This window comes from Octodon degus, unplaced genomic scaffold (genome assembly GCF_000260255.1).
Source record: "Octodon degus isolate 3935 unplaced genomic scaffold, OctDeg1.0 scaffold00031, whole genome shotgun sequence".
Classification (NCBI taxonomy): Eukaryota; Metazoa; Chordata; class Mammalia; order Rodentia; family Octodontidae; genus Octodon; species Octodon degus.
In genome coordinates this window covers 188,195-211,740 of record NW_004524607.1, presented here as the reverse complement: position 1 = coordinate 211,740, position 23,546 = coordinate 188,195, and the positions used below count along the sequence as shown (strand labels likewise).

The 23,546-nt window shown below is 41.8% G+C and overlaps 2 protein-coding genes across 4 annotated transcripts in view; one reads left to right on the top strand and one right to left on the bottom strand.

Annotated features, from left to right (window-relative positions):
* Avl9 (AVL9 cell migration associated) overlaps window positions 1-1,154 on the bottom strand; it is a 57,393-nt gene extending 56,239 nt beyond the window's left edge. For all 3 annotated transcript variants that reach the window (XM_004629551.2, XM_023713455.1, XM_023713456.1), the window contains exon 1: window positions 875-1,154. In XM_004629551.2, the coding sequence (XP_004629608.1) occupies window positions 875-967 (93 nt within the window). In that variant the 5' untranslated portion in view covers window positions 968-1,154. The remainder of the gene's footprint in view (window positions 1-874) is intronic.
* Window positions 1,155-8,242: 7,088 nt separating this feature from the next.
* Lsm5 (LSM5 homolog, U6 small nuclear RNA and mRNA degradation associated) lies at window positions 8,243-11,704 on the top strand. The gene is made up of 5 exons (XM_004629552.2): window positions 8,243-8,319; window positions 9,317-9,412; window positions 9,918-9,945; window positions 10,889-10,961; window positions 11,473-11,704. Exons 1-5 carry the CDS (start codon window positions 8,274-8,276, stop codon window positions 11,503-11,505), a joined length of 276 nt encoding a protein of 91 aa, XP_004629609.1. The 5' UTR covers window positions 8,243-8,273; the 3' UTR covers window positions 11,506-11,704.
* The last annotated feature ends 11,842 nt before the right edge of the window (window positions 11,705-23,546 follow it).

Below are 23,546 nucleotides of genomic sequence, written 5' to 3'. Positions count from 1 at the left end.
AAAAATAGAAATACCAACAAAAAAAGTCCTCAAACCAAAACAATACGGAATTTTAAACTACTGGAAATCTTTGAGTACCTTACTGAATAATGCTGCTTCCTTTCTGGTGTTTTTCTACACCATTTTTACTGAGGAATGAAGAATATATCTTAAAGCAGACTTTTTGAACACATACAATACCATCTTTTAATGCCTTTCACCCCTTGTTATCATCTTCTAAAGAAATGAGCTTTTGCCAATAATTCCCGTAAAATATTATTTTCTGTGAAAGGCAAGAAATCAAACGCCACTTAACCTAGTGGTAGCAGCCAGTATTTTCAATTCCAATACACTGTTCACTAGCACATTATGACATCACTGCCTCCCAGTGTTTGCCCACTCGTTATTAAATCTACTTCTATTTTATTTCTTTGCCTTCGATACACGATTGTAAATATTCCATTTCAGATGCTGGATTAAGGGTCTACTGAAAGATATCTTTTTGCAAATTTTACACTTTATTACAGATCTGAAGAGGTCAAACATTCCCGAAGGCGAAAGCAAGCGCGGGCCGGTATGAACACAACAGCGCAGGGAAGGTGGGGGAGCGGCCCGCCGGGCCCAACCCCAACCCAGCTCCGGGCTCCGGGCAGTTAGTTCCGGCGGCGCTCTCGGCGCACCACCGAAAGCCCCCCCACCCCCGCGCCCGGTGCCTTGAACAAAAGCAAGTGCAGGTTTTGTTCCCTCAAGGTCCCCATTCTACCAGCACAAGTCTGTGGAGACAGATGGGACGCGGACGGGGACGGGGGGTTCCATCCCTGCCTCCTGCGCCCGCGCCCCTCACAGAATCCTCCTGGGCAGAGAAGGCAGGGCGGGACGCGCGGCCCGCGCTCACCTGGCAGCCCTTCTTGTGGTGGAAGCCGACCACCACGATGTGCAGCACCGGCCCCCGGGGCGCGCCGTCGCCGCCGCGCCCGGCTGATTCCATGGGCCCACACCGCGAAGATCCCAGGCCCAAGCCGGCGGCGAAGGCCCCAGAGCAGCGTCCTGCAGGTGTCAGCCGGAGCGGCGCATGAGGGCTGCGCTGGGGGCCGCACCAGGCCGAGCAGCCCCGCAGCTCCGCGCCGCCCCCCGCGCAGCCGCCGCTCTTCCTGGAGCTGCCGCCACAACTTCCGGATGTCACCTGACGCAGCGGCGCAGGTCTGCGTGGGGGCGGGGCTAGAAGGGGAGAGGTCGGCGTCGGGGCGGGGCCTGTGTCGCGGGGCGTGGCTAAAGGACCTGTTGAGGGAATGCGGGACTAGGGACCCAGGATTGGGAGGTTTCAGCGAAGGGGTGCGGCGGGGGGTTGGGGCGTGGCCTCGGGTGCTGGTTCCTCGTGCTGCTTTTTCTTCGGGTTCTGTGTTAAATCGCCTCCTCCTTTGTTATTTCTTCTTCCTCTTAAAATCCCAACCCCACCCTCTTCTTTTCTCAGCTTTCCTGCGTAAACATCTCCGTTCCTTCTAATTCCTTACGTTCGGGCTTGGAGTCTCTTGTTGGGGCTGTGTACCTTTGTCTTCACCTCCAAATTGCTTCCTTAGTTGAAAGTTCTCTTCTGCTTGAATTTGGGATTTGGGGTTTTTTTTTTTTACTAAATTAAAATTTATACATAGGATTTGAAAGTGATTTAAATCTGAAACAATATCCTTGGCACGTGGTTACATGGATACCTGTAAAATGTTTATTCCAGTATTGCACTTAAGAAAAAAACATTATTTTCATTCCAACTTTTACTTGATTTACTATGGTCAGCACAAAATACAAGGGTCTGTTGTCACTAAGGTTTTTAATTCCATTACCGATTGTATTTACATATTTGAAAAGCAATGAATGCCGCATATTAAAGTGAAGAACAAGTCTTACGCAGAGTTTTGGAATGAACAAAAGACTAGGTAGGTGCCTGCTTCAAACAGAATTTGGAGTACTATAATACCTATATATCAAGTATAGGTAACCTTAGCATTTTATATTTTCCACTGGTGGTCTTGAACTATAAAGCATCTCCATTCTAATCTAAGAATAATGGAGAAAAATGGTAGGTTGCCAGAATCGTTTAATATCTGTGGTTCAGTAGAACTATTTTAATGTCAATAACAATTCTGTACAAGTCTGTAATCCCAGCGCTGTGAAGGCTGTGGCAGGAGGATTACCATGAGTCCAAGGCTAGCCTGGACTATATAGCAAGACCAGGTTTCAAGAAAAAAAAAGGGGGGGGGCATTCTACTTATGGCTCAGTAGAATAAGTGCTACCCTGGCAAACACAAGGGCCTGAGTTCAATCCCTGGTTGGGGGGGAAGGGAAATTTTTGTTGTGCTGTCCATTCTTTTGTATATTACCACATTTTTGGCAATGGCTTAGAATTCTGTGAAACCATACTATTTTCTGTACACAGAATAAGTTTCCTCTGTTTTCTTGTTGTGTTACCTATTTGGTATGTTAACTACGTAATGTGTTGACTATTTTATTTTCTTTTTTCTTTTTTTTTTTTTAATGTGTTTGGTACAGGGTCTCACTACACAGGTCACACTTGTAGTGATCCTCCTGTTTTCAGCCTCCCCAGGGTTGGGATTACAGGCATGCACCTACACATCCGATCTTAGTGGCAGACTCAGCATGTCCAGGGATGGGGCCAGCAGGACATGCTGTTAACTGTTTTCTTGATGTAACATGACTGATATTTTCTACAATGGAGATAGCTAAAATAAAAGTTGAGTACTTTTTTGAAAAATTGTCAGAACAATTTAGAACTCTGCAGTGAGCATCAATTAATTTGTTATGCAAAACACTCAGTAACAGCTTTATAAATACATATTTTGTATTCTACAGCTTTCACTTGAGATTATATCATATATATATATGTATATATGCTTAAATGTTTTAAAAATATATCATTTAAAATAATGCTATAGCTGAGCATGGTGGCACATGCTGTCTGTACTGCCAGTACAACCAGGGAGGCTGAGACAGGAGGATCACAAGTTCAAGCTCAGCTGGGCAACTTATTGATTTAGAAAGCTTGAGTTGGGCTGGTGAGATGGCTCAGTGGTCTAAAGCACCTACTTACAACAAGCTTAGCAAAGCACAGGGACCACGGTTCAATCCCCCAGCACCACATGCCAGCCAGCCCCGCTCCCTGGTGGGCTGAGCTAGCCACACACACACATAAAAAAAAAAAAAAAAGAAAAACAACTTTAGAAAGCTTGAGTCATAAATAAAGAAATAAATAAGGTTGAGATGTAACTCAATGTGAAGGCAGGCTGTGGGTTCAATTCCCAGCACTGAAATAAGCAAATAAATAGGATAATGTTGTCAACAAAGAAGATATGAAAATTGGTGGAGTTGGTGAGGAAGGAAATTTGCAGGATTTTTTTTTTATTTCTAACTGTACAGACTTATCCATTTAACCATGTAAAATAATAACTTCTTTACCTTAGTTTTTTTTTTCTTTTTTTTTGGAACCAGGGATTGAACTCAGACCCTTGTGCTTGGGAGGGAAGTGCTTATTCTACTGAGCCATCTCCCTGGCCCCTTTACCTTAGTTCTTAGTGAGTTGTATTAATGTAGAATCAATTCTTAGCAGTATATAGTCCACAATGACAAATATATATTTTTAAAAAATAGAAATTTCTCTCATTTTAAAAAGTCACCTGAAGGAAATTATCAAGATTGGAAACACTAGTTTTAGTTAGCTGAATACTTCTCTGAATATTATTTTGAAAGGAATGTTCTGGTTGTATTTATGTGCTGGTATTTAATTTGAGGGGGAAAAATTCGAAATGCTTTCCTAATACACAATACATTGAAGAGCCTCTTCTAGTTGCATATATTATATGATCAATTATAAATTCTACTCATGTCAGCTTGGCTAAAGAAAAAGCTAAATGGGGAAAAGCTTTGAGATATAGAGTTATGACCAATTTTCAAGTTTATTAAAATTCTATGTGAGGGGCCAGAGAGATGGCTCAGTAGAATAAGTGCTTCCCTGGCAAGTGCAAGGGCCTGAGTTCAATCCCCGGTTATGCCAAAAAATAAAATAAAATAAAATTCTATGTGAAATTGGAAGTGTTTTTGTGTCTTGCCTCTGAAAAGAACACAATGAAATAAAACATTCCCATCTTGCAATCCTTATTAATGCTACTGTGTAAATGAATTATGTATCACAGATTTTTTAAAGTCTAACAAATTTTTAATTTTCTTTAGTGGTGTTGAAAATTAGTGTTTATTTTGTTCTTGAATGGAAAACTTAAAAACTTAATTTTTAAAAAAAATATTGAAAAAGTTGGGCCAGAGAGATGGCTCAGTAGAATAAGCACTTGCCTGGCAAGCGCAAGGACCTGAGTTCAATCCCTGGTTTCACCAAAAAAAAAAAAAAAAAAAGAAAGAAAGAAAAAAATTGAGACAGATTCTTAAGGTGCCAGGATGGTCTTGACCTAAAAATCATACAGTCTCCTTAGTGAGGTTGATGTGCTACCCAGTTTAGCTGGCATTGACTTTCTTTTGTGTGTGTGTGTGTGTGTGTGTGTGTGTGTGTGTTTTAGGGAAGGGTCTACAGGGTGTTTAGGGTCTCATTACTAGATCAGACTCATAGTGATCCGCCTATTTACAGCCTCCCAAGAGCTGGGATTACAGGCGTGCACCACCACACCGCATCTCAATTGCCACCTAAGTGCACTCCGGGGGTGGAGCTGGCATGGCAGGCCCGGGAACCCCGCTCCCTCCACCCCTGCACCTGCTTGCAGGCACTCTAATCCCCTGAGCTAGTTGGCTGGCCTGGCATTGACTTTCTTGAAGTATATTTTTCTAATGTTTGAACACTGTTGAAATATTATGATGCTTTGAATTTGGTTCATATTCTCATTATAATAAGGTGGACATAGAAGAAAAATCAGAAGATGAAATAGGGCTTCACAAATGTATTATTTTGTATTTATGAGAATTAAAGAGAACATTGAGTGGAATGCAGTGAATTTAGACAGCAATCATTACACCCTAGACTACCCATGGAAATTATGGTAGGCACAGTGAATTAAATGAAAGATTGCTGCCTTAATATGGTGTTCATCTGGTTATAAAAATAAGAGAAATTTGAAGCCAGCTAGTAATGGTAGCTCTATGCATCTCTTGCTCTGCTCTAAGCGAATCATCATGCTAGACATTAAGAAACTAAGATAACTGATGTAATAATAACTCAAGTTTAATAGGGTTTACTATAGTCTAGGTCTTCTGCTCGCCTCTTCATGGATTATTTCATTTAATTTTACAATAAATGTACAAATAGCTACTATTATCCTCATTTTTCCCAATGAGTAAATTGATGTTTTAAAAATTTAAACAGCTCCAGTGGTCTAAAGCACCTACTTAGAACAAGCTTAGCAAAGCACAGGGACCACAGTTCAATCCCCCAGCACCACATACCAGCCAGCCCCGCCCCCTGGTGGGCTGAGCTGGCCACGCGCGCGCGCGCGCGCGCGCGCACACACACACACACACACACACACAAAATAAATAAATAAAATTAAAAAAAAAAAAGAATTTGCCAAAAAAAAAAAAAAATTTAAACAGCTCAATGGGGACGGTGCGATGGCTCAGTAGAATAAGCACTTGCCTGGCCACGGGCCTGAGTTCAATCCCTGGTTCTGCCATAAATAAGTAAATAAGTAAATAAATAAATAAATAAATTGCTCAACCATAAATTAAATAAAAGGAATTGTGAAGTTGAAATTTGAATGAAAGTAATTTAATTCAGAACCAATAGATTTAATTAATATACTCCACTGTTTCCCAATTTTCTTGGCCTTGAGGAATTCAGTGTTTTGGGAAGAGATAACTTAGTTGAATAATTCAGAGAAAATAAGCTGAAAACCTTTTGAAAGAGTACAAGTCTGCAGGCAGGAGTCAGAGAAAGTAGCCATATTTGAAAACAGTTCTAAAGAATGACCAAGATTTTATTGGGACTTGAGTTGTGGGAAGAACATTGTAAAGTAATATCACTAAAGGCTAGGGTTATTAAGGAAGTATACTTTGGTTTTGTTTTTTTTTTTTTAAGGAAATACATTTGGGAAGGGTTTATGCCTAACTTACTGGAAGTATATAAAATTTATTTTTAAAATTTTATTTATCTTTTTATTTATATTTATGTACTTGGTACAGGCTCTCACAATGCAGCTCGGACTCATAGTGATCCTCCTGTTTTCAGCCTCCCCAGTGCTCGGATTTCAGTCATGCACTATCATGCTCAGTCTCATGGCCGGCTCAACACAACTAGGGGTGGGGCTGGTGTGGCATATGGTGTGGGGGATCAAACCCTGGTCCCTGCTCTTGCCTAACCTATAAAATTTAAATAAAATGTCAACAATAGAGGTTTGGAGGTGCACCAAGTGCATAGTGTTCCCTTTACTCAAAATGCTGCTCCTTGCCTCTTTTCTATCTTATTCATCCCTCAAGACTAGCCATATATAGGGGCCAGGGAGATAGCTCAATAGAATAAGCACACAAGGACCTGAGTTCAATCCCCAGTTAAAAAAAAAAAAAGAAGAAGAAGAAGAAAAAGAAGCCTAGCCATGTATCAATTCTTTTGTGAAGCTTCTCAGCTCATCTATGAGACCAGTGGGCAAGCTATTTAACTTTTCTGAATAAAAGTAACCTCATCATGATACTTGCTGTCAGGGCTACAGAGCAGATTTTCTGTAGCTCAGAATTTGTAGAGGTTTCAGTCCATAATTGGCTGGCTCTAAGCCTGGGAGGTGTGGCGGAGGGGCAACCATTAATGGCAGCATAAGATACCAAAAGCTACCGCCAAACCTTAGCAATGTCTTTCTGCCTTTTTAAAACTCTATCCAGGATGCCAGGATTTGGGTGGTGCCAATCCAGTCAGTGGACTGATCCAGAAATTACTCACCATTAATCCTAGCAACGCACCAACAATCACATACTCTAGACTCAGCTACCTCTGAAAAAGACCCCTCTAAACCTACATGAGGCTTTGGGGGGACATCTAGACCCAAACATGACACTTGCCTGATAGCATGCTTGTAAAGATTATTTAGAAAGGTAAGTGTCCTGGATTCTGGATCAATATTTCTGGAATCCCCTGCCCTTCCCCCCAAAAAACTAGAACTGGGTTGAAATTTTAGAAGGGTAAAGCTGCCTATTATTATTATTATTGCTTTATATATTGTTTCATGGTGCCTTGAAGTTTGTACTTGTTTCCCTTTTCTCTACTTTTCTTTAAGCTCCTTCACAGGCCAACCTTTCTAGCCTGAACATTGCTTTATATTTGCCCAACTGCTGGGCAAGTAACATGAAATAAACACACAGTAGTTCAATGAAGGTGTGATGGGTACCTACCAACCCTTAATTGTTGGGATGAACGATGCAATCTCTCATGTTTATACTATTTAGTGTTAAGATCCTAGGATGGGGGGGGGCTGGAGAGATGGCTCGGTGGTCTAAAGCACCTACTTGGAACAAGCTTGGCAAAGCACAGGGACCGCGGTTCAATCCCCCAGCACCACATGCCAGCCAGCCCCGCCCCCTGGTGGGCTGAGCTGGCCACACACACACAATAAATAATAATAATAATAAAAAAGATCCTAGGATGCAAATATAAAATGAACCGAGGAAGAGTTTACTTTTTTTGTGAGTGATTTTTACAAAGGACACTCACATGTAGAGCGACATCTGGTGGTTGCCTGTTGGACAATATTTGTGGAAATAACCTATACATTTTAAATTATAATCAGATAAAGGACGATACATTACAGTAGAAATAATTCAAAGATTTTAAATCTCTCCTAAAGGTGGTTTATTTTTTAAACTGCTGGTTGTTTTCAGTGCTCTGGATTTAGCAGCAGCGTAGTCCTTAAGAAAATGAATGGTTTTGCAAACCTTGCAGAATGGCGAGTCGGAAGCAGGAGCTATGAATTGATTTTACCGGTCTGAAAAAAAGACCGTGGCTTGAGATGAGATGCAACTTTCTGAGTAAAAATAAAACAACTTTAAAAGTTGCCCTATTTTAGAAGAAGAATTATTCCGGAGGCAAGATAGCATTAACGTTTTCCTGAAATACCGAGGGCACAGTGGATGTCCACGGACCGCAAAGAAACATTTCACCTCCTCCAGCGAAACTAGCGCAAAAGATCCTCGAGTGACCTGATCGCGCGCTCGGCCTCGGATTGGTCGTGCCTGCAAAAGCGGAAGCGCGCTCGTTTAAAGTGGCGTCCCTACGTCGATGGACGGAGGCCACTTCCGGGATCGTGATGGCGGCCAACGCGACTACCAACCCGTCGCAGCTCTTGCCGCTAGGTAAGCGTTTGTGTTCGGGGAACCCGGCCGGAAACTGCGTCCAAGACAGCCCTGGCCGCGGAAGGGAAGCTGCGGGGCCCACGCACTCCTCTCCAAGGCTCGCTCCGACCCGCGGCTCTTCGCTCCCGGGTGGGGAGGCGGAGGCTGCGGGCTCGGCGCGCGGGAGAAGCGGGCGCGCGGTGTGGGTTGAGGGCTTGCTCGGCGGCCGAGCTGCAGGCTCAGACGCAGCGTTAGGGTAGCGGCTGCCTTATCAGCTGGCATTTACAGCTCTCAGATTATTCAGACCTGTCGCGTATTTGGCTGATTGAGAGTAGCGCCACAGTCCACAGAGAAACTAAACAGGCAGGTGGAAGCTGGTCCTGTTTTTCATCTATTCCACCGATCCAGTCATCCAACCCACAGGTAAGTCGCATTTCGTGGCTGGGCGCTGTTCAACAATGAGCTTAAATCTCGCCTTTGTTTTTAAATGGCACTGCAGTATACATCAAACTGAATAACGCTGTTGAGCTGGCTAAAGATGCTCAAGCTGCTGTGAACGCAGAGGATAGACTTCCTGGAATATGGGGAAGAAATGACCGGAAAAAGTTTCTGGTGAAGATAACTTTAATATTTTGTAGCTGGTGAGTGATTTAGTTCATGGACCTGGTTGTAACTGAAAAAGCTCACTCCTGCATGTGGCAGATTCTTGGAGTGCCTGGTATATATTGCCACATCCTGTGTACTGGAGAAACAGTTATGAGCAAGCATAGACATGATCTCTGCCCTAATGGAATTAGGGAAGAGTGTTGTGTGTTTTCCCATATTCCTTAAGTAAAGGACAAAGCCACAACCATATAGACAGATTGCTACAAAGAAGTAAAGCTGAAGGAAAATTTTCCTCTTACGGATACAACGAAAAGACCTCATCTTAGCTCTTAGTTATAATGCAAATAATGATTATGAGTAGACACTATTTGTTGAAATAACGAATGGGTAAAACATCTTTTTCTCTCCACAGAGCTGGTGGACAAATGTATAGGATCAAGAATTCACATTGTCATGAAGAGTGATAAGGAAATTGTTGGCACTCTTTTAGGGTTTGATGACTTTGTCAGTATCCTTTTAAAAAGTGGTGGTAGCAAACTTTTTTTTATGTATTTAATGACATAAACTGTAATGATCAGTATGTTTATTTTCAGGGATAGTGTTTGCCGTGCTGGTGATCAAACCTTAGGTCGCATGCATGCTAAGCAAACACTACCACTGTGCTATGCCGCCACCCCCCCCTCTTGTGATAGTTTTAAGAGGTATGTGTGTTGAAACATTGTTTCTGTCAACAATTTTGTTTATTTGTTTGTTTTGAAACAAAGTGCCCCTAAGTAGTCTATGCTGGCCTGCTGGCCTTGACCTTGAGCTCATTATAACCCAGGCTGGCCTGGAACTCATTCAGAACCTTCTGCCTAATCCTCTGGCTGCTGAGATTACAGATGTGTGCCACCACTCCCAGCTAGCCTTTTTTACGTTACCCATTTTCTTAGGCATAATTAAAACTGAAAAAAAAAAACCAGAAGCCGGAGTAAATTCACTATAATTATTTATTTCCTTAATACCAAATTCAGATATGGTGCTGGAAGATGTCACTGAATTGTAAGTAGCATTAAAAATTAAGTAATTGAGGGAATATCTTTAATTGAAAACGTTTTAATTTTAGTACAGTGGAATTGGTGAAATGATTAATGAGAAAACATATTGTACCAGATTACCTGAAGACAAATTTTATTTACTGATGTTTGTAAAATTAGATCAGGCTCTTACCTTAACGTAATCATTGGTTAATTGCTAGGAAAGTAGTGTAAAGAAAACTGTGCGGTAGAAGATACTAAAAACAGCCAGAAGGTAGAGCTCAGTGGCACAAATGCCTGCTGGCAAGCACAGGGTCTTGAGTTTGATTCCTGGTACCCAAAACAAAGCAAAACAAACCAAACTCAAACCAAAAAAAACCCTGGCAGTTTTTGGGCTCTGTATAACATAAAATGTAAATAATGGCTCAAATAATTAATATAATTACAAAGGTTATAAGCATTATTTTTTATTTTCAAAATTTAAATGGATTATAGTCTGGTTTAATGGATAAGAATCAGTAGTAATAGATCAACTTAGGCTGGCTGTGGTGTCCCATACTTGTAATCCCTGCATTTAAGAGGCTGAGGCAAGAGGATTGCAGTGAGTTTGCAGCCAGTCTACTGCACAGCGAGACCCTGCCTCAAAAAAAAAAAAAAAAAAAAATCAAAAATCCCCCAAAATGATGAGATCCGAACATGCATCTTAGGCCAACCTTTTTACTCTGTTGCTTCTGATGAAGAAGGTACATTATTTTTCTCAACAGTATAAATAAAATTGCCTCACCTCAAATTCATGTGCAAGAATTTTGGTGCTGGGAATTTGAACACAGCCTTGTGTGTGCTGAGCACGTGCTTTACCACTGAGCTACACCACAAGCCCCAAGAATATTTTCAGGGAGGTAAAATATATCCAAAATGTAGGATTTGATTACCTGCTTATTCTGACTCTGTCCTAACTCTTTATTTAGTGAGATCACGCCAGAAGGAAGACGGATTACTAAATTAGATCAAATCTTACTAAATGGAAATAATATAACCATGGTAAGAACATGAAACCTATTTTATTTGGATGCTAGCCTATTTCTATGGGGCGAGGATCACAAAACTAACTTGTCCTGCTGCTGCTGCTGGCTTCATTTAAATGCTCATAACCCAGTTTTATTTAAGCTTGGAAAGGGGTTCTCTGATGGTACAGGCCGAGCTTTTTTTTTTTTTTTTTTTTGGTGGTACTGGGGATTGAACTCAGGACCCTGTGCTTACCAGGCAAGCGCTCATTCTACTGAGCTATCTCCTCAGGCCCCTAAAGCTGAGCTATTGAAAAGGCATTGAGCCTGAAGGTTACTTTGCTTGTGCCTTTTGCTCTTTAATTTTGCCAGAAACCATTTTCAAGACACTTCACTAATTGATGATTTAGGAGTTGTGAACAGATACAGATGACTTGGAGAAAATGGGAATGTGAGAAAGGCAAAGAGACAGAGTGGCTTTGGCTGATTAAAAACACTTTTAATGTGGTGTTACTAATAAACTTTTTTTTTTTTTTTCTCCAATGCAGCTAGTTCCTGGAGGAGAGGGACCAGAAGTATGAGTGGATTTTCGTATAGATTCCGTTTTGTCTTATAATGGCACGAAAATAGATTTTGTTTTAACTTTTTAATGTTTAGATTCTATAAAGCTAAGTTTCCCGTTAAAGGGAAATACTGTGAAGATGTATCATATACATATTTTTCTGGTTTCTCTTCAGATCGTATAAATCTTTTGCCTTTTACTAAGTTAATCATGATTATCTTGGAAAAAGAAAAAAATTTGTTTTTTGAGGACTAAAAAATAAAGATGTTTTGGTAAATTATTTATTATGCTTCAGTAACCAATGGAACAAAGATTGTACTTTGCTACTTGCATTCCTATCATTTTTAACAGTTTGCATTGTTTGTAACCACTTGATTCTCAAACAGTTGTTTCAAGCAAGGTGATAAACCCCAATTTTTACCAGATTTATTTATTTATTTATTCATGGTGGAACCGAGGATTGAACTCAGGCCCTTGCACTTGCCAGGCAAGTGCTTATTCTACTGAGCTGTCTCCCTGGCCCCCGATCAGGTGTGTTTAAAACACCTGAAATGGTTACTTAGAAAATTCATTCTGAACTCTGATGTATAATGAAGATTTTTCTTTGGCATTATTCAGTTTTGGGTTCTAAAATTTTGTGCTTGGTAGGACCACCTGGTTAGGTGTTAGGGATTGACTTATTTTCTAAAGTTGTTGAAAGGACTGATAATGTTAACTCTGATCTCATTAAAAAGTGAAACAAAGCATGAACAGCAAAAGAAATAAGTGAAACTGCTACAAAATTAAAAAGTTTTGTGCTTCAAAGAATACCATCAAGTAGATTAAAAAAAGCATACAGAATGGGAGAAAATATTTGTAAGTCAAACAGTTGATAAGGGATTCATATCTAGAATGTATACAGAACTATTATAACTCAGTAGGAAAAAGACAGACCAATTAAAAAATGGTCAAAGGATCAGAATAAAGTTTCCCCAGGAAAATATATGTGACCCCCTAAGCATGGGATTATCATCAGGGAAGTACAGAAGGGAACCACAAGGGGATACCACATCTTGTAGAGTAGCTGAGAAGAGGAGCAGAACAAAGGGATGTACCAATTGTTGGTAAGAAAATGAAATGAGCTCTGATACAGAGCCAGTAGGAATGTAAAATGATGCAGCTGCTGTAGAGAACAATTTGATGATGCCTCAAAGAAACCAAACGGCTATCATATGACCATCATTTCCACTCTTAGGTTTATACTCAGTGGAAGTGAAAAAATGCACACAAAAACACACGTTCACAGCAGCATTATTTATAATTTTTGTTTGTATTTTTGATTTTTTGGTACCAGGGATTGAACTCAGGACCTTGCATTTGCCAGGCAGGTGCTTATGCTGCTAAGCTCTCTGCCTGACTTAATTATAATTTTCTCGAAGTGAAAGTAACCCTTAGTGCCCACCATTGGTTAAATAGATAAAATGTGGCATATCCAAACAACAGGCTATTAGCTGCAAAGGGGACAACATGGATGATTCTTGAGAACATTATGCTAAGTGAAAGAAGCCAGACAGACCACCATGTGACTTTATTTATAGGAAATATCCAAAATAGGCAAATCTGTTGTCTAAGAAAAAAAAAATCAGTGGTTGCCAGGGACTGGGTAGGGAAAGAAAGTGACTTTAAAGGGTATAGAGCTTTTTGGGTGGTGAAAATTAACTTGGTAGTGATGGTTTGGGAACACACTAAAACCCATGACTTTGGGAACACACTAAAACCTACTGAATTGTAGTCTTTAAAAGGGTGGTCTTTGCAGTATGTGAATTCCTTTTTTTCCCCCTGTACTGGGGATTGGACCCTTGCTGTATTCACACTGACCTGTATCCCCAGCTCTAAAAATTTTGAGTCAGTGCCTTGCTAAGTTGCCTAGGCTAGACTTGAACTTTTGAGCTTGGCCTCCCAGAGTGCTTGGATGATTGGTGTGTGACACCACTGCTGCCTTGTAATTTTTGAGGCCCTAAAAATTACTTTCTTAAGAGTGACAGCCCAGGCTTTGGTGGCTGAAAGGACTCTAGCTCTCCCCAAGTATAAAAAGACTACTTCTGGTTAAGGTTTAATTTTTTTTTAGACAGGGTCTTACTCTGCAGTCCCAGTTGGCCTTGAACTCACTGTGTAACCTCTGATGGCCTCAAACCCAATTCTGAGTTCTGGGATTACAAGTGTGTACTGCCGCCTCATGCTTCCTTGGATGTTAAATAGAATAAGTTAGGAAAGATAGCCTTTAACCCTTAAGAATGTTGGTATTTTTGGACTTTTTATGAAGATAAAGAAATGTAGTTTTGGATTGTAATTCCATTGGAGTTCACCATTTGTGGATTTTAATTTGGAAGATTTGGTTATTTAAAAGTTCTACTTACAGATTTTATGATCGAGAGCTGGCCAAATAGCTCAGTGGATTAAAGCACCTGCAAGCAGGCGTGGGGGCTGGGGCTTTCATTCCCAGGCCTACCATGCTGGCCCCGCACTGTGGGCATGCTGAGAAGGCAATTGGGATTGGGTGTGGTAGCTCAAGCCTGTAATCCCAGCTCTTAGGAGGCTGTAAACAGGCAAATCAATAGAAGTCTGGGCCTAGTAGTGAGACCCTGAACACCCTGTAGACCTTTCCCTAAAATACAAAAAGAAAAAATCGAGGGATTCTATTTAGGTTTGGATCTCTGTTGTTGGCATTTGGCCCTGCTAGGTTGGACCATGTAGCTGGGCCTACTTTGGGGCAGGAAGTGTTGTGGATTTTCATACTTGCCATTACAGAAGCCTTAAAGTTGTGATTAATGTGTGTACCCTCACCCCCAATCTCATGAGGGATAGTTCTCTACTGCTCAGCCCCACCTTAGCCTTAGTTTATGTATTCTGACTCTTTCCGAGCCTTTTTTGATAAAGTCCAAATTGCTTTCAATGATCCCAAGAAAATAACCAAAAGAACAGTAGTTGGGAAGGAGGGACTTCATAATAGACAGTTTTGGTCCTCTGGCCAAGGGAATGCAAACAAAAAAATGAATACGAGGGAAGATTGTTTTTCTGTTCCTGATACTTCCATATATAGGCAGATTAGTAATTCTCTGTGCCTCAGAAGATTTGCATGGGTTTATCATGCAAATTCATAGATACATATAAATGTAAAAAATATATATTTATAAATGTAAAATATATAAATATACACGTTTATCAAATATAGGGAGAGGGAAATTAGTATCCTTACTCCATTTTCAGTTGGGGTTTGGATTGCTTTCAGGAAGCACTAGTTTCTGCTCTGCAGTGTTTTATAGCCGTCTGCCCTATGTGTAGACATCTGGGCTGGTCCAGAATGCCTCAAGTTTGGTGGGTAAATCTGGACAGAATTCTTCAGCTCCATACAAATAAGTTAACAGACCATTGATATGTTATGTCATCTACCTACCCTGTCATTAATCAAAGTGACCCCCTATGCACCATTTGCCTTTTTCTCAATTAGCTTAGAATTCAGTTTGGGGAAAGGTGTGCTAATTATTCTTTCCCCTGACTCCATTATTCTGGAGCCTGCTGTTCTTTTTTTTTTTTTTTTGGTGTTCTGGAGCCTGCTGTTCTAGTACAGCTTTCTATTTCCCCACTGTACTCTGTCACAAGTTTCACATCCATCAGAGCATTTGAATGATTTTATCTGAAATACAGAATCAGGTCATATAATGCTAGCTCTGAAATCCTGCAGGAACTTGTTCTATGTAAAGAGCCCAAATTCCCTAGCAGGACACTGAAGGGTACCTATTAACCTTGGTAACCACATCTTGGTCTTGTTTCTATTGTTCCTTGGATTCGTTTCTACTCAAGTATAGCTAAAGCACCACCTCTCAGAAGTCTGTGAAGATCTCTTCCCCCTAAATGCAAGGTACATTTTCATTATCTATTATTTGTTGCTGTTTAACAGTGTTAAGTGGTCCATACCATGAAAATCCTGGTTTCAAAGGAAAAACTTTTATTTTTTAAGCTTTTATTTTTTAAACAGTGTTTGGCAGGGGCTGGAGAGATGGCTTAGTGGTCTAAAGCACCTACTTAGAACAAGCTTGGCAAAGCACAGGGACCGCGGTTCAATCCCCCAGCACCACATGCCAGCCAGCCCCACCCCCTGGTGGGCTGAGCTGGCCACACACACACACACACACACACATTAAATGTAAAAAAAAATTAACAAAACCAGGGTTTTGCTTTGTAGTGTAGGCTGGCCTTGAATTCCTTGCCCAATCTTGCCTCATGCTCCTGAGTGCTGGGATTACAGGCATGTGCAACCACACCTGTCTGAAACAAACTTGTTTTGCCCTTGGATCTGAGATCAGAGTATGGGCTGCCATTAACACTACCAGCACCATCATCTGAATGTCTTGAGTTTGCATGTAGCGTTGATCCACAGTACAGTCACAGAATTGTGGAGAATGGAGACAGATGCTTGAGAGATTTCTGGTGCTCTGGGAATCCCTGCTTGGGAGACAGTAGCCCCCTCCAACTTTTTAGTGAGTAGAAATGCCCTTGATCTGGGAGCACATTGGTACACTAGAGCACATTCTCTTAATCTCAGCACATTCATGCTCTAACTGTCCTGTTACAAGGAGTGTGAGGTGGGTGGGCATGAGGTGAAACAGAGAATGGCTGCAATCAGGCATACTATGTCTTACCCAGGGAGACCCCAGCTGTAGCTTGGTATGTAGGGATCTCACACTTTAAGTCCATGAAAAATTATGCATGCCACTCACTGACCACCAGAGGGTAGTATGTATGCATGTCATTCACTACCAGAGGGCATTGTGCAGCTAGGCAGGACTTGGGTAAGGCTGCTACTGTACTTTTATAGTTTTCCTTGAAATCTTGTTGGAACTCAGGCTTCTGGTGGTCCATGCTGCTGTACTCACCATTGAATCGCAGAACAAGGACAGCAAAAAGATTGATCTTGTACTACGTGTAACACTTTTAAAAGAGACATGTATTTTCTGTCTCCTACATGAGGTGCCTTTTCTACCATAAAATATTGCCTTCAGTGGACTCTACTCCTGTTCAACACTTGTGTGATTTTGGGCAGTTGAATTAACCTTGCTGACCCCAACTCCCCACTGTACATTGGGGTTAAGATTATACATGTATGGGGCTGGTGAGATGGCTCAGTGGTCTAAAACACCTACTTAGAACAAGCTTAGCAAGACACAAGGACCGCAGTTCAATCCCCCAGCACCACATGCCATCCAGCCCTGCCCCCTGGTGGGCTGAGCTGGTCACACACACACACACACACATATAAATTTTAAAAAAAAAAAAGATTATACATGTAAAGCGTTCAGTATAATTTTATTTCTATAGTAAGTGCTCTGTAAATGCTATAGTTATTACTGTTACTTTGAGTCAACTTGTTTTTTTGTTTTGTTTTTTGTGGAACTGGGGATTGAACTCAGGCCCTTGCACTTGCCAGGCAAGTGCTTATTCTATTGAGCCATCTCCCTGGCCCCCGACAACTTGTTTTTATGATTTTTCATTATAGCAGTTCCTTTCCAGTTGCAACTGCCCATAATATTTATCTCAAGAATGGAGCCATGGTGGTCATACAAGGTGTGCTTGGGGCTTAGGGGATCAGATAGTATTTGTTGAATGAAGTGGTGACAAAAGAAGGGAAGTGATTCTTTTTTATTTTTTAAGATGAGATAAAATAGGCTTTCTGAATTGGAAAAGAATTTTAATTTTTTGGAACTGGGAATCAAACCCAGGACTGTGTGCCAGCCACACATGCACTGTGCTACTGAGCTAATTGGACTTATAAAGCATGTAACTAAGATAATAACAGTAAAATAAAGAGGAAGATTTCAAGATGTGTGCATGATGATCATAATTCATTAATACAAAGATCATTCATTGAGCATCTTGTTTTGTGTCTTCCCACCACAAGCTCACTGCTGGCCAGGAGACTGTCCTCCCTGTTTGTCACACAGCGTGATTAAGACATTGCCTCTTTCCCTCCCCTCCTTTCCTTTCTTTTGGGATTGACAGGAGGGCTAGGGATTTAAACCTAGGGCCTTTACACTATACTACAACCCCACCCCTTTTATCCTTTTTTACTTTGAGAGACAGTCTAAGTTGCCCATCCTGGTCTTGAGCTTCGTGATCCTTCTTACTCAGGCACCTGAGTAGCTGGGATTTATAGGCATGTAGCATGGCACCCGGCTTTTTGAATAAATAGAGCTATTTGGATCCTGCGTGTGGGGACTAGAGAGCAAAAAGGCATCTGTGCTAGCTTTTCTGTTTGCCCCTCACCTCTACTTGCCCAGGATCCATTTCTGCCCACCTCAGCTCTGTCCTGTGTCCCCGGTGCAGAATCCTGCAATGTAACTTGTGTTCCATTGAGTTCCTCCAAAGGGAGATAACTGGAGGGGATGGTGTGGGAGGAGTCCTCTGTGCCTTCCCTGGCTTCTTCCTTTCTTCACCTCTCAGTGCAGTGGCTGTCCAGGACACAGTACAGGTTGGTGTCATCAGGCCCCCAGTAACACTAATTACTTGTCCCATGCATTCCTGGGATAGTAATGGCCTTACATTTATGTTCTACGTATCTTATTTCTTTATATAGCCCTTCTGTAAGGAACTTTCATAAAATAAAGTATCTGAATCTTGCGTTGCAGACTGACATAGCATTCTAGAATAGGAAACACTTGAGCTGGGCCTGGACAATCCACTGGTTCTGTGGCAAGTAGAGAAGACAAAGGAACAGCCAAAGGGATGTGGATAACAGGTTGTGAGATTCCTGCAGCAGAGGACCCAGCTGACTTTGAGTTGAACCTCAATCCAGTTGACCCTGGAGCATAAAGAGGAAGGATTCCCTTTTCTAAAGATCTCTTTGTATCATCTTGACTTACAAGAAGGATGGGGGTACTCAGATCTATGCAGTTTTCCAAGTAGGGTTGGAGGGGCATGCTGGGAAAACCAGGTTGAGTGGAGAGGCTTAAGAGGCCTTGAGATTTTATTACAAAGAAAGGAAGAGGTGCATGTATGAGGATGTGATTTCAAAAAACAGCATGAGGATTATAAAGGAGTGAACATTCTAGGAGAGTACAGTGACTATGAGAACTCATCTCCATTGGGAATGCACGTTCTAAGGAGAGAGGTCTCAGTTATTCATCTCATTGCTGGGACAAATAACTGACACAATAAAGGAAGGAAAGGTTTACTTACCTCACAGTTACTGCACATTTCAGTCCATACTCAGCTGGCTCCAAGGCAAAGGGGCACATGGCAGAGAGCAGCCTTTCAGGGCAGCAGAGCAAAAGGGAGTGGCAGCAGCTCAGGCATCGAGCTAGCCTCTCTTCCCTCAGTGCAAATTACCTGCCTCAGGGCAGGTGCAGCATACGCACTCACAATTAATCACGAACTCCAGAAGCTGACCCATGACTGGCTGAGGCTTTGGGGCACAACTAGACACAAACCTTAACAGGTTAACCAAAAAGAAAACTTAAGAGCTAAATTTATTTCTTTAGGGCCCAGCATTTTTCCTTGAGTACTTTGATAGGAGTCTTGTATCTCAAATATTGTAATGACTCACAAGCAAAGCAAGGATGCTAGTGCTCGGATGGGAAATGGAAAGTACTGTGGCTTGAATGTGTACCCAAAGTCCATGTGTTGGAAATGGCCTCCAGTGAGCAGCAGTAAGAGATGGTGCCTTTCTGTGACACAGTTCTCATGAATGGATCAGTGCCCTTTCCATTACCTTGTGGTTCTGGGAACGAGTTTGTGACACAGGTAGGACCTTTTCCCCCTGCTTACAAGCCTCCTTCCTTTGTTTTCCTCCATGCAGTGGTGGCTGTGTGCCCTCATTAGATGTGCTGCCTCAACCATGACCTCCCAGCGTGCAGCACTGTAAAACACAATTCTGTCTCTTATACGTGATTAGTCCTAGGCACCCTGTAATAATAGCAGCATGAACTACATTAGGACAGAAAGGCAGTTGGGAAATATGAATTTGTCACCAAGTGGCCTAAACCTTGAGCAAATCATTCTTGTTTAGAGTTTTTCAGTTTTCTTACCTGTAAAAAGAGTTGAATTCCATTCCTTTGGGCTCTGTTCCAGCACACAAATCTGCGTTTGGCTTTCTACATTTCAGTGGAAGAAGAAAAAAGTCTTAAAGTACAAGCTAGGAAATGTTGATCATAAACGACAGTTCATGTTTTCAAGGCTCAGGCTGCTCCATCCTCTCACCACTGGTGATCCCACCACTGCCAGCCATGGTGTTCGGAATCTCATTGTGTTGAGATCCATTGGGAACTTGGGAGCATGCTCACACATTTGCACATTCTGATGTATTGTTCTTTGTGACTCTAGCAAATAATTTAATATATTTAGTGCAGGGTCTCACTACACAGGTCAGACTCGTAGTGATCCTCCTGTTTTCAGCCTCCCAAGAGCTGGGATTACAGGTGTGCATCACCATGCCCAGTCTCAATCACCCATCTCAGCAGGCCCCATGGAGATCAAACCCAGTCCCCTAGCACTTGCCTAAGCAGACGCTTTAGTCCACTGAGCTCTCTGGCCGGCCCTGTAGATAATCTTTTAAAACAGTGATGTTCACTTTTCCTTGCTGTCTTCCCCTTTCCTCTTCAGTTTCAGTGAGAGAAAACAAAAACTATCAGGGTGGGAATCACTTTGGGAGGAATTATGGCTGGATATAGAAGCCTTATTCTATACAAACAGATGAACTCAGGCATGTCTTTTATCATTCTTAGGTCTTGCTCTTTTTTTTTTTTTTTTTTTTTTTGTGGTCCTGGGGATTGAACTCAGGACCCTGCGCTTGCCAGGCAGGCACTTATTCTACTGAGCTATTTCCCTGGCCCCTCTCCTCATCTTTTAAACCAAGGCAAGAATTCCTGCCTTTCCTAATATCTACGATTAGTCTAGAGATCCAGGGGTTTCATAGATGTGAAATATTTAATCTGAGTAATTTTCCATACTGATGTGCAGGCCAGTGCTACATCACTATTTCTTCATCTCTGAACACCAACTGCTAACATCCTGGGTGACTTTTAACGCTTTACCTTACCATTTTCCAGAAAGAACTGTGGCAGCCTATGAGGATGCCTGTAAAGTAGATGGTCATTATATTTCCTAGAAATAAGATCATGAATGTGAGTTTTGATAAGCCATAGATGTATGGCTTTTGTGTTTTCCCTGCTTTCTAGGAAGGACTGTTTTTAAGTATTTTCTTTAGACTCTTAATTGCCGTTACGTTGGGGTATAGGATCATTGACTTCTAGCAGCCCTTGTCATTTATTTTAGTTTTGTATTTTAGAGAAGGGTCTACAGGGTGTTCAGGGTCTCACTACTAAATCGGACTTGTAGTGATTCGCCTGTTTACTGCCTCCCAAGAGCTGGACTTACAGGTGCGTGCCACCACGCCCAGTCTACTTGTCATTGATTTTTTTTTTTTTTTTGTCATTGAATTTAATCAGCTTCATGGTATGTTTCATGAGTGTAGTGAGAGATGGAAAAGGACCTGGTTTTTCCTTTACAGAGTTGCCCAGAGCATCTCTTCATAACTACAGCTGCAAGTGTGACATTTAGTGAGAAAGTAAGGTCATTCAAGGGCAGCCTGTGCCGGTGAGAAGGCAAGAAAGTTTTGGGAAGGAAGTGAATATTCAGCAGGGCAGTTTGGCTGTTTTCTTCTAGGTCCAGATTAGAGGTGCTCATTACCATGGTTGGGATTATAGGAATTTAGGGAGATTTTTATTGTGAAGTCGAACCATAAATGAGCTACCATAAGCATCCATTTTCCTTTATTCTACCTGGCATCTATGCTGAAATCTGAGAGGGGACCTGGCTTCCTGCTGTCCCAGTGGCTGGTGTGGAGGATGAACAAAATTTGTATTATTTGTATTGGGATCTGTAGCTCTCAGAACCCAGGATCCAGAAAGTGATGCAGTGGAAGGGACTACAATAGCTCTAAGTCCTGTTCCACACTATATGGGTGAGGAGACTATCAGTCAGGGTTTTATTAAAGGAACAGATATAACGGAAGATGTACAGACGTATAAGAAATTACAAGATTGGTTTATGATGGTCAGCCACAGTCATGAGAAAACATGCAGAGGGCATCTGCACATGAGACTAAAGGATTCAGTCCAAGGTCTGGAGCTGACTGCAGTGCTCCATGCAAATCCATATCAGGGTCTGTGATGGAAGGCTAATGAGTCTACATCAGAAGGCTGAAGGATCCAAGGCAGGAGAGTCTGCACTAGAAGGCAGAAGACAACTATGAAGACTGGAGTTCCTTCAAGGAAATGGAATGTTCCATCCTTCCCCTTTTATATCCTTAAGTGGTGAGCCACTCTAGGGTGAGGCCTCCACACCCTAAGGTATGGAATTGCTGAGCCCATTTAGCTCCCCCCCCCCCCAACCGGGGATTGAACTCAGGCCCTTGTGCTTGCCAGGGAAGTGCTTATTCCACTGAGCTATCTCCCTCCCCCCCATTTAACTTTTAACTTCTCAAGTTGACATAATCAACCACTACAGAGACCTAGGCCAGTGGTACGGTTTGTATTTAGGTGTCCCCTCCCCCAAAACCTCATGCAGTCATAGGTGGGGCTTTTCAGAGTGGCTAGATCTACAGTGTGTGATGCTGGGATTGATTCATTGTGTAATACTAGGATTAAGGGTGTCTACCCTGGGTATAAGTGATATCTGGATTAAGAGTGGTAGCTGGATAGAATGTAAGGGATGGAGAGCTACTGTTGTTGCATGCTGTATCTTTATTGCTTTGCTGCCTTTTGTCCACTGTGAACTGTTTCTCCTCTTCAATGCCCCTCTTCCATGCCACCCTGCCTTTGAGCCAGCCATCTGTGCCTGACATCTCTACAGAGTATGAGCTAAATAAGCGTTTTCTCCTTTAACTTTGGGCATTAGGTATTTTGTCTCAGTGCTGGGGAGGCTGAGACAGGAGGATCACTATGAGTCCGAGCTGTATAGCAAAACCCAGAACCAAATAAAAAAATAAAAGATTTTTTAAAAAGGATATTCTGAATCTTCAATTTCACTAGTCAACACTGACCTGGCTTCTACTTAAAGACATATTCATGTGTTTGGCTGACTTTCTGCCCTATAGGTTAAAGATGGATCTCAAATGCTAGAAGGAAAGCCCTATATGAATCCCACAAGGTTGGGGCAGTGGTGAGCCTCTTGGCCTCATAGCCTGAAAATGAATCAAGGCTTCCAGTGCATGCCAGACACACAGGGTTTCTTAACTCTGTTTGTCCCAATGTCAGACCTTGTGTCACATTTACAACGAGCATAAGAGCTACAGGTGTACTTCAGCAGTAGAGCACTTACTTGACTATATGAAAACTGGGTTCAGTCCCTAGCATAACAAAAATGAAAAACAAAACAAATATTTTTAACAAGTGTACAAAACTATGAGAAGGTTAGAAATACTAAATGATAATAAAATAGGTTTCCTTTTAAACACCCATCCCAGGTCATATTAAATGAAATATGCTCATGCAGCTAAATACAAATCCTGGATTCTAAAAGAATAAACCCATTTTGTAATCTTCACAAAACTTGACCTGCTTCTTTTCATTTGAGAGGGGAAAAGATGAGTAGGTTGGCCTACTGCAGTCCATACACACCCCACAGCACATAACGCATGTGCTAGTGTGTTCCTGGGATAACATGTAATTGGTAAGAGGTGGTATGTATGTCAGGCACTGCAGTGCTGCATTGGCAAAACAGGTGTTGCCCAGATTCTGAAGCCTGGCGCCAATTGAGTTTTCTGCCACTTTAGACACATCTGAGGGAAAAAGAATTTTCTGTGGCTGTGCAATGCTGTCACCTACAGAAACATAAATAGGAAAGATTTGCAAACACAACTTGGCATGCTACTTCTTTTATTTATTTAGTTTTTGGTGGTACCGGGGAATAAACTCAGGATGTTGTGCTTGCCAGGCAAGCACTTATTCTACTAAGCTATGTCCCTGGCCCCAGTAAGATCCTTTTTGAAAATTCAAAAATAGTTCAGTACTTCTTGGGTTCAATTCC

Excerpts from the sequence above, each read along its gene's own strand:
- Lsm5 (XM_004629552.2), top strand. The coding sequence starts at position 8,274 with ATGGCGGCCAACGCGACTACCAACCCGTCGCAGCTCTTGCCGCTAG. Across the intron at positions 8,320-9,316 it reads GTCGCAGCTCTTGCCGCTAG|AGCTGGTGGACAAATGTATA; the intron begins GTAAGCGTTTGT and ends TTCTCTCCACAG. Across the intron at positions 9,413-9,917 it reads AGGGTTTGATGACTTTGTCA|ATATGGTGCTGGAAGATGTC; the intron begins GTATCCTTTTAA and ends TACCAAATTCAG.